Source organism: Tupaia chinensis, unplaced genomic scaffold, assembly GCF_000334495.1.
Source record: "Tupaia chinensis unplaced genomic scaffold, TupChi_1.0 Scaffold000106_1, whole genome shotgun sequence".
In the NCBI taxonomy this organism is placed as follows: domain Eukaryota; kingdom Metazoa; phylum Chordata; class Mammalia; order Scandentia; family Tupaiidae; genus Tupaia; species Tupaia belangeri.
In genome coordinates, this window is record NW_006159570.1 from 34,280 (window position 1) to 45,208 (window position 10,929).

Consider the following 10,929-nt stretch of genomic DNA (forward strand, 5'->3'; position numbering starts at 1 on the left):
ATGTGTGTGTGTGTATATATATATACATATTGCTATATGGTACATGCACTTATCAGAAAAACAGAGAGGAAAATGGAAAATGAGAAATCATCCCCTAGGATGGATGGCCAAGATGCAATCGTTTTTCCTCCACTCTCTTCTCAGGATGTTGGGCACTCCCACACACATGCCCGGTGTGATTCTCAAGCTGCTTGGTCCAGGACTCAAACTATGGAGTTGGGCATGAGGGATCCAGTACCTTAACCTCCACAACACCCGCTGGCCCTAGTAATGTATTCTTAAATCATATAAAACAAAGGGTTTTCTAAGAAAATTCAAAGTTTATGGTTTTATAGGAATACACATACCGAATGGCAGACCTGTAACTACTGCTTTTATATTCTGTCTGCTCAAACTATAAGTAGAGATTATTGGAAGATGTTGAAACATGAGAGGAAGTTTTATGAACTTTATGCTATAAATGAACCATATTCTCAGTTTAAAAAACAAACTGCATTTAAATCACAAACTCTGCTACCTTCCATTTTCCATGAAGAAATACCATTCCAGAAAAATCAATGATTTATAATTTTGGTTTCTATCTGGAAGTATACATACCTTACATTAGCGAAATCAGTGAAATTATTCTTTTCAAGAATGGTTTTTCCAGCAGCTACCATGTTTTCAACTGTAAAACAGCAAAGAAATTACATTACACTATAGGGGATATTAAGTTCAGTAAATTGCTATCAATCTTTTTTTTAAAAGAATTATTTATTTTTATTTATTATTATTATTGCTATTTTTTTTTTATTTGACCAGAGAAAGACACATACAGAGAGAGGGGGAAAGTGAGAAAGCAAGTCACCATGTTCAGGACTCAAACCGCAGTCAGCCATGTGGGAGCCCAGCACTTTTACCACCATGCCACCTGCCAGCCTCGAATTGCTATCAATCTTAACTTTAAAGTCCTAGTCAGAAGTCTTATCAAATGAGTAAACATTTAAAGACATATCTATAGCTTCAAGTTATTGAGAAATGTGTTTATCAACAACTAAAATAAAGGTTCAAGTTGAGTGCCAGTACATCGCTACCACAAAATGTCACATATATGCTCACTTTGGACAGCTGTTAAACAATCAAGGGACCAGCAGGTGGTGTGGTGTGGTGGTGAAGGTGTTGGAGCCTGGTTCAAGCTCCAGACCTGAGGGCTTGCTTTCTCACTTCCTCTCTCTCTCTCTCTCTCTCTCTCTCTCTCTCTCTCTCTCTTTCCTGTGTCTCTCTCTGGTCAAAATAAAATAAATGAATGAATAAATAAAATGAAATAATTCTTTTTTAAAAAATAGGAAGTATTATCAAGTGGCTATTTAGGACAGCTGCCCCTACTGAGGTCTAGTTCTAAGCAGACTAAGTAATTAGATATAAATTAACTGAATTAGTAACAAATACAGGAAAATTTTGAATTTGTCTTTGAGCCCAAATTAGGGATTTAATATTCCTTTAAGTCAGCCTACCCTTAACTATCCAAACCTTTGTGGAACAACTTTGGCTTCCAAATTTCTATCTGCCTTATCATCTTTCTTTTCTAGGTGCTTTATGGCTTTTCAGCGAAAATAAACCTCTCCAATAGAAAAATTTTGATAACCTGGATTCTTCAAAGCACAATGTCAAACCTTAGGTCTCCTTCGTTTCTGAATAATTATGTATTTAAAAGGAGAAGTAGAAAAATCTACAGAGTACTAATTCTATATTGATACTTTGTAACATCAGTTAATGTTTTACGTCTCTAATCAGGCTTGAGCTGGGAGACTGTCAGACTTTCATGACTAAGTCAGTACTATATGGTAAAAAAAAAAAGGGGGGGGGGAAAGCTACCAAATTACTTCAAATCAGAATGTTTCTTTTTTTCTCCTAAAATTTACCCACATGGGTAAACACAAAAGACTATGTTTTTACTTCTAATGTCTTTAAAAGATGTATGAGTTTTCAAGCAATAATTTCAACAATACTATGGGATTATAAAGTATGACAAAGTAATAAATATGACACCACCACAAAGTATTGCAAAGTTTCACATTTTACATGAATTGATCTAATACTGAATTAACTTTAAATAGACTATGATATTAAAAATGTGTGTTGGTAATCTCAGCAACCACTGACTGGAAGGAAGAAAAAACAGATTAATTAAAGTGAAGTACTAAAAAATATATTTGATAAATCACAAGAAGGTAGGAAAGAAGAAACAGGGCAACAACCACTACATGGGATGAATAGAACACAAATGTCAAGATGGTAAATCAAAATCTAACTACATTAATAGTTAAATTTTTTTTCTTTTATATTTTTAGATTTTTTATGAGAGACAAAGAGAGGGAGATGCACCCTTGACAGTGTCTTCATGCTGACACTATCCTCTGAGCTCTGTAGCCAGCCAGGCATGCCAACAGGCACATCCAGCCTGCTCAGGTAGACCTGGAGAGTGAACCCAGAGCCTTCCTTCATGGCTTCCAGCAATGCACAACAGTGTCCCTACTGCCTGCATCATCCTGACTGGGCTTTAAGTTTATTTATTTATTATTACCTAAGAAAGAGACAACATTAATGCTCATAGACTAAATATCTCAATTAAAAGACCAAGGTTTTTCAATACTACATTTAAAAAGAAGAAAAGAAAAGAAAAGGAAAGAAAAGACCATCACAGTGTTGCAGATGGAAGGGCACCACTGGGTGGTGACTGAGATCACATGGAAGGCCCAAGTTTGGTTCCCAGCTCAACCTAAACAGGCCACACGGAATGGTACACCTACGATTATTACTACTTGAGAAGTTCGGGCAGAGGAATTGTGATGTGGTAAGACCTTGTCAAAATACCCACCAACAGCTTAAACATTACTGAACTACACATCAAGGTTTTCCAACAAAGAAGTTCCTTACTTACCTTTTAAAAGTCCAGCTCAATTTAGTTATCTTGCAGATACCATAAAGTATTACCCAAACTAAGCCCAGAACCCTAGTGACAGACTGTCAAAGCAGACTTGAGGTGAACTTGGAAATGTCTTGGGAAACAACAGCTGCCAAGTCACTCAGGCATGAACAAGAAAATGCAGAATAATCCAGCAATAGGCAAAATTCAGAATCTCTTCGACAGAGGTTAAAGTTCATCACCAAAACCTTGTAATTAAACTCTGCTGTTAATCTATTAATTTATAGGAAACTACAGGACCGGTACCAACAGATCATGCTGGCTCATATGCCGTATCAGACTTATTGGATTATAATTTTCACAGTAACTTTCTTTTTTTTTGAGAGAGAGATTTTCGCTATAGGGCGCGTGCGCTCGCCAGACAGAAAGAGAGAGACATAGAGACAGAAAGCGAGAAATCACCCCCCGGGGGGATGGTCACACCGCAATCCTTTCTCCTCCATTCTCCTCTCGGGATCTTGGGCATGCAGGCACACACGCCCAGCGTGAGATTTAAGCTACTGGGTCTGGGACACGAACCGCGGTCGACTACATGGGAGTCCAGCGACATAGCCATTATGCTAACCGCTGGTTCCCAGTACCTTTCATTTTCATAGTCAAGAAAAGTCATAATTTTAAAAGATCACAAAGAAGCATCATCTTTCATAGATTTTAAACATTAAATAGCATAATGTCTGGAATTCCCTTTCAATCAACTATGGGAAAATGTTAATGTATGAAAAAAGATTGGTCATCATTAATAAATGTTGAATTCGAGTGCTGAATACATGGATATTATATTATTTTCTTTATTTTTGTATCATCTTGAAATATCTTACCATGTAAGTTTCAAAAAGTTATAATGACCCTGTTTTATACTACCTGGTTAGCCTTTTTCTTTTTCAATTTCACTGCCATTGCTAATGCCAATTCAAGACAATATAAGAATGAAGAATACCATCATCATCTTACCCAATTCTATTTGATCTTTCCTTAGATCTTTGCAGTTTCCTATATGCTTCTTTGGCACAACAAGATAATGGTGAGGTGCTGCTGGCTTGATATCTTTGAAGCAAACTAGGTCTTCATTCTAAAGGAAAAACATATTTGCCAGTCAATTTTTAGAAATTTCTAGAAAGAATTTACTAAATGTCCCATTTAGGAATGTTCCATCATGACTTAAACATCACAAAACCTAAATCTGATAGAAAAATGGTACTAAAGTTACAACTAAGCCCCATCAAGCAATGTTATGATTGTTCATTAAGTTCATAAAGACAAGCTCATTTATTCCAAAGAATAAAAAGTCTTATATAAAGTCAATTTCAGGAAAACAATTATGATTTAAGCTCATTTAAACTTCATCAATAAATCTCAGAGTTTTAACACTTCATTATCATCTCTCCATTCCTACCCTAAACTAAGATTTGTTCATTCTTAATATACACTTTTTTAAAAAGAATTATTTATTTAATTGTATTTATTCATTCATTTATTTTAATTTGCCCAGAGGGAGATACAGAGAGAGAGAGAGAGAGAAGGAAAGTGAAAAAGCAAGCCACCAGGTCCAGGACGCAAACATGGTCAGCCATGGCCTACTACATGGGAGTCCAGCAACTCAACGACTACACCATCTGCAGGTCCCATCAGCTACTCTTAACTCTGTCCCACTGCACGTTCTTTTTTTTTAAAGATTTATTTATTTATTCATTCATTCATTTTTTTTAAATTTGACCAGAGAGAGACACAGAGAGAAAGAGAGAGAGAGGAAAGTGAGAAAGCAAGCCACCAGGTCCAGGACTTGAACCGTGGTTGGCCATGTGGGAGTCTCCAGCACCTTAACCACCACACCACCTGCTGGTCCCAAGCACTTTTTTTTTTTTTAAGAGCATTTATTTCTTCCATGGAAAAAAAGAGACAGGCACCCCCATGGGGTCCGCATGCTGTGATCTACCTGCAGCCTCAGCCAGCCTGGATCATGGCCACATGCACACTATCAGTGTGCACGGGAAGCCTTGGGACAAGCCAGGGACCTTTCCATGTGGGTCCAGCATCACATAGCATTATATTACTACTGTACCTCCAATGAATTTCTGTAACACCTGTGTGGTAACACCTCAACCCCGAGTCAACACAACTGTCTACCTGCTCTGAACCTAGACTCAGGCTGCTGCTGGAGAGTGACAAAAAAATAATAATGATGATGTAAAAAAAAAAAAAAATCACACAACTGAGCAGACTGGTATAACCATAAACTGAATATCCTCACCCTAAACTAACCCTCAACACTGTTCAGCATTCCTTCAATTTTCCTGATCTGCTCTCCTGGTCTTCAAAGGACCTGTTTCAAACTTTCTACTTCTGAAAAAAAAACAAAAAACATAATTCCAACTTTACTTCCTTCAAGGGTTCATCCAAATGCCACTTTCTTAGTGCTGCTTTTTCTAACATTTTAAATCTGCATCCCCCTCCACTTTATTTTTCACCAACTAATAACAATGTTATTTATTATTTTGCTAATTGTCTATTCCCTGTGACTGGAAAGTAAGCTCCTACAGGGGAGGACTCTTGCATGTTTTGTTTACTGCTGCATCCATGCCTCTAAAATTAGAGCAGACATTCATTGAACACTGAGCGAAGAATAAGTGGATGAATTGTCTCTTTGCAAGGGACAAAGTTCTACCTCCTTGGGTCATTTTAAATCTGTCTCTATGAGCATCTTCCAGTCTGGATTTGAACACACCTAAGTCCTCGCTATTTTGTTGTTGTTGTTGTTTAAGAGAGATTTTCATAATAGGGCATGTGTACTAACTGGAGAGAAAAAGAGAGAGAGAGAGAGAGAGAAAGAAAGAAAGAAAGAAAGAAAGAAAGAAAGAAAGAAAGAAAGAAAGAAAGAAAGAAAGAAAGAAAGAAAGAAAGAAAGAAAGAGAAGCAAAGAAAGAAGCAAAGAAAGAGAGAAATCGCCCCCCAGGGGGGTGGCCATGCCACAATCCCTTCTCCTCCATTCTCCTCTTGGGATCTTGGGTGCACACGCGTCCAGGGTTAATTTTAAGCCACTGGGTCCAGGACTCAAACCATGGTCAACTACATGGGAGCCCAGTGATGTAACCATTATGCCATCTGTTGGTCCCAATTTTTAAAAGCCTTCTTTAACCCCCCACTCATCCTATAGCTATATCTCCTCTCCCTCGTCCCCTAGACAGCCAGGTCTTGTGACAGTTGTCTATATTTGGTGTCATAATTCTTTCATTCCCTGAGTTCTCCTCAATCTACTGCAATCTGCCTTCTGCCTCACTACTGAACTACAATTGCTCTCCTTAAGGTCAATGACTGCCATTTCAGAGACAAAACCAGTCCTGATCTAGCTCAGCCTCTCCACAAGTACACAAGAAGGATGCCTCACCCAAATCTGAAGATTAGAAAAAGCTAATATTACTGTAGATTATTGGTGACAATTCCTATCTTCTTGACCCACTCATTTCTTAGCTTTTCCAGTTTTCCTTCTATTTCTCTGACTGTTCCTTCTCTGTCCTTTTTGCAGGTCCTCTTCCTCTGCCTGTCCCTTAATGATGTGACTATTGTTTAGAGTTCTGGTAAGCCCTCTTTCACTTTTGACTCTACATGTGCTTCCTAGGCAATGTCTCTGATTCCCATCTTTTCAATGTCCACCTAAAAACTGACAGTTGCTATAATCTGGACTAGAGATACAGATCTCTCTCACCTCTCTAGTGTGCCAGACTATCCAATCATTTAATTAACATCTCTACTTAGACGCTTCACACCTCAAACTCCACAACTCCAATCTGAACTCATTACTCTGTGCTTTTCCACCCTGGCTATCTGTTCTCCTCCTCCATTCTCAATCTTAATAAAATGGTACCACCACTACCAGTTTATCCAGGCCAGAAATCCAGAAATCCTCCTTGACTTCCCCCTTCTTCTTCCTCATTCTCCTACATCTAAATCAGGGTTTCTCAACCTTGGCGCTTTTGCTATTTTCAGGCCAGACAGTTCTTTGTTGTGAGACGCTGTGGACTTCACTGTACACTGTGAAGAACAACCCTAGTCTCTACCCACTAAATGCCAATAGCAACCCCCCAACCCCCTGCCACACACAGCTCTTACAATCAACAGTATCTGAAGACATGGCCAAATGTCCTCTGGGAGGGGGAAGAAATTGCCCCTAGCTGACTCATCTATATCTATCAACAAGTTTTTACCTGTATGTTTTACATTCTAAAAATCTCTTAAGTTGACCCACTATCCCCATAACATTTTTATTTCAGGCCATCCTCGGGAGAGATTACTGCAAGAGCCTTCTAATAGGTCTCCGTGTCTCCACAGTCATTCTCCAAATTGTTCTCCAGGATGGTGCAATAACAGCCCTTCAAAGGGCTAGAACTCCTTGACTACTTCCTCCCAACCCAGTATCAGAAATCTTGGAGCTTCTCTTTTCTTTTCAGATAAAGATAAGACTCTTTAACATGAATTTCAATACACTATTAATAATCTGGCCCCTCATCCCTCACACTTCATGTTCCACTTAGGCAATGTCTGTTCGTTTTCTTATGGCACAAACTGAACCACTGGAGGTTCTCTCTACCAAAGACATTCTCTTTTTCCTTTCTGTTCCTCTCTCTCTCTCTTTTGTGTTTGTAATTAAGTCTCTCTCTTTTTGATATAGCTACACCAAATTTCTTTGGTTAGAATTTGTAGGATAACTTTTTTATTCTTTGATTTTTCAAACTTTTCCCATTTTCACATTTTAGATATCCCTTTTATAAACAGTACATACCTTTTATTTTTATTTATCATATATATATATATATATATATATATATATTCTTTTAACAGAGAACTTTACATTTTTTTGTCTGTTAAATGTCTTCTCTTTACACCTCATGCCTACCCTCTACCAGTCATTCCCTACCAACCACTCCCCTCCCTTACAATCTCTGGTATCTACACTTACCTTCGCTAATATAACTTCAGATCTTTCCATTTCTGCCATAGGGTGCAGACATACTCAGTACATACTAAGTGGAAAGATACAGTGTGTATCTTTCAAAGTCTGGCTCACTTCACTTAACATTTAGTCTTCTACAGTCGCCCACTTGGAAATAAATGATAGGGTCTCACTGTTTCTTAAAGCCAAGTAATATTTTATGGTATATATGTGCCAGTTTTTCAACCCAGTCATCAGTTTTGGGATATTTAGTAAGATTCCATGTCTTACCAATTGTGACTAATACTGCGTGACCAGCAATAGCAATAATGACTATGTCTCTGGACTCCCATGTAGTCGACCGCAGTTCGAGTCCTGGACCCGGTAGCTTAAAACTCAAGCCAGGCACATGTACATGCATGCCCAAGATCCCGAGAGGAGAATGGAAGAGAAGGGGTAGCAGAGTGATTGCGGTGTGGCCATCTCCCCGGGGGGGTGGTGGGGGGGGTGTGATTTCTCTCTATCTGTCTCTGTCTGTCTGGCGAGCACACACACCTTAAAGCAAAAAAAGCAAAAACAAAAAAAAAACAAAAAAAAAACAACAACTCTCCAATTGTGACTAATACTGAAATAAACAGGCATATGCAAGTGTCTTTCTAACTGTGTGTTTCCCTATCCTTTGGGTAAATATCAAGGAGTAGGATTACAGGATCGTTTGGTAGTTCAACTTGTAGGTTTTTGAGGAACCTCTATATTGTTTTCTGCAAAAGTTGTATTAATTTATTGGGTTGTCAGAAAATCATGACTCATTTTTGCATAGAAAAACAGAGAAAAAGTCATGACTTGTCTCAGGAGAAACATGCAAATATTTTCTCCCATTCTGAGGGTTTGCTTTTTACTCTAATTACTGTTTCCTTTGCTGTGAGGAAGCTTTTTTAGCCTGATATAATCCTACTTGTCTATTCTAGGGATTACTGCCTGTGTTTTATGGGTTTATTTAAGAAATCTCCAATATCTTCAAGAGTTTCCCCTAAGTTTTCTACTAGTATTTTTATAGTTTGAGGCTTCCTATTTAAGTCTTTGATTCATTTTGAGTTGATTCTTGTCACAGTGAGAGATAGCAGGTCCAGTTTCTTTTTCTGCAGGTGGATATCTCATTCTTCCAGCACCATTTGCTGAAAAAGACTCATTTCTCCACTGCATTGACTTGTGCCCTTTGTCAAAGAGCAACTGGCTGTATGATTTACTTCTGGATTCTCTATTCTGTTGCATTGGTCTATGCGTCTATTTTTGTGACAGTACCAAGATGTTTTATGACCACTTTGTAATAAATTTTGAAGTTGCTACCTGAAACATTCTTCTCTCCCCTTCCTGATATTTCTTCTGAAGAGCCTTTCCAAACTCCTCAAATCTGAGGTAGATGCTCCTCCCACACCCTTACGAAATATTTTCAAACCACCTGACCATAGCACAGTACACAGTAACTGGCAGTCTTCTCTGTATTCGTTCTGTCGGTTACAAAATCTACACACGGACTGTCCTTTATGTTGTTCAACACTCAAGTCTTCAAAACAAGGTGTTTAGAAGAAAATTCAATTTCTTTTAAACATATGAATGAACAATTACTACCAAAAAGACAATCATTGGAGCCAATTATCTTGAAAGGTTGTTTCTTTAAAGACAAGAAGAACCGGCAGAACAAAGTGTGCACCAGATATCTGCTTTAAAATATCTGGGCAAAGTCTTAGCACTCTGAATATTTCCAAACATCCCCTGTAATAATGAACCTTCAGTGCACATCAGACGCTATTAAGTAATAGTTCGACCTTAGGTCCACTCCCCACAGCTAACTTCTAGGCAATTTAACAAGAAGCTCTTCACAGTTTCGTTATCCATTATAGTTTATGCCTGTTTTCTCTTCAGCATCAGAGTGTGCAGAACTTAAAAATCAGGATCTAGACACAATGCGGTAAAAAGAATCCCTGTCATAAAAGCACAGACTACAAAATGTTACTCTATGCAAAGACACAGCTGGAAACCGTCCCCACCCCAGAGAAGTTCATCATTAACTCGAGGACACTGTGAGGAGGGGTGGACGTTTCCCCATCCTCCCCAAACCCCATCCACACTGCTTAGGGCAGCTCTGGATGGCAATCAGATCCTCCCCACCTTGCTCTACATCGTGAGCCTCCAGGAGATGCCAGGGGCTGTCGAGCCCCCACCCCCGCCCCGTCCCCGGACCGCGCATCACCGCCCACCTCGCAGTGCAGGAGTTCGGTGTCGGTGCTCTGCCGCCTCGCGATGCGGCAGAACACGCACTTGCTGTCGTAGTCCTCGGGGTCCGGTGACTTCGCGGCGACCTCGGACACCGTAGGTTCTGAAGTCGCCGCGGCTTTGATATCGGGAGCCGACACCTGCTCCTCCGCCATCGCACCTGCCCTGGCAGCCAGGAGGTTCGGCTTCTATAGAACCACTGGGCCGGCGCAGAGACCGCCTCGCGCACCTCCTCCGTATTACCTCGAGGCGTCGCCCCTCGCCTGACGCTGGGCCGTGAAGGAAGTTAGGCGCATGCGCTGATCCAAGCAAACCGGAGTCAGGGCGGCACGGTATCGAGCCTACAAGCCCAGTGGGTGGCCTCGTGGCAGGCTGAACCGGGCGGCGGGGGGTCCGGGTATGGAGCCTACAAGTCCAGTGGGTGGCCTCGGGGCAGGCTGCCGCAAGGAGGCGCGCGAGCGCGCGCCGGGAGTCGCCCCGCCCCTGCGTCATGACTCACGCCGTCCGCCGAGGCGCCGGCGCGCAACGCGCACCGTGGTGACGTAACGAGGGCGCGGTGACCTCCAGCCAACCGGAGCCTGTTGCATAATCACCGGCGTTGCTCCGAAGTTGCCTCTTATTCCAACGGTGTATTACGCTGTCTGTCTAGAAAACTTTGTTTGATTTTTTAAAAAATAATTTTAGGGTCTAGTTTTCAGCATAATTATATTTGCTGCTTTGTGTGTGAATTTTTAGTCACGAAATGTTAGGAGTTTAATCTCAAAAT

The 10,929-nt window shown here is 40.3% G+C and overlaps 1 protein-coding gene across 1 annotated transcript in view; it reads right to left on the reverse strand.

The window, feature by feature from the left end:
* The window catches only part of HINT3 (histidine triad nucleotide binding protein 3), a 19,448-nt gene extending 8,953 nt beyond the window's left edge, over nucleotides 1-10,495 (reverse strand). Inside the window, exons 1-3 of the mRNA XM_006143792.3 lie at nucleotides 10,148-10,495; nucleotides 3,917-4,034; nucleotides 598-667 (exon numbers count right to left, since the gene is read on the reverse strand). Coding sequence (XP_006143854.1) covers nucleotides 598-667; nucleotides 3,917-4,034; nucleotides 10,148-10,318 — 359 coding nt within the window. The 5' untranslated portion in view covers nucleotides 10,319-10,495. The remainder of the gene's footprint in view (nucleotides 1-597; nucleotides 668-3,916; nucleotides 4,035-10,147) is intronic.
* Nucleotides 10,496-10,929: the final 434 nt, after the last annotated feature.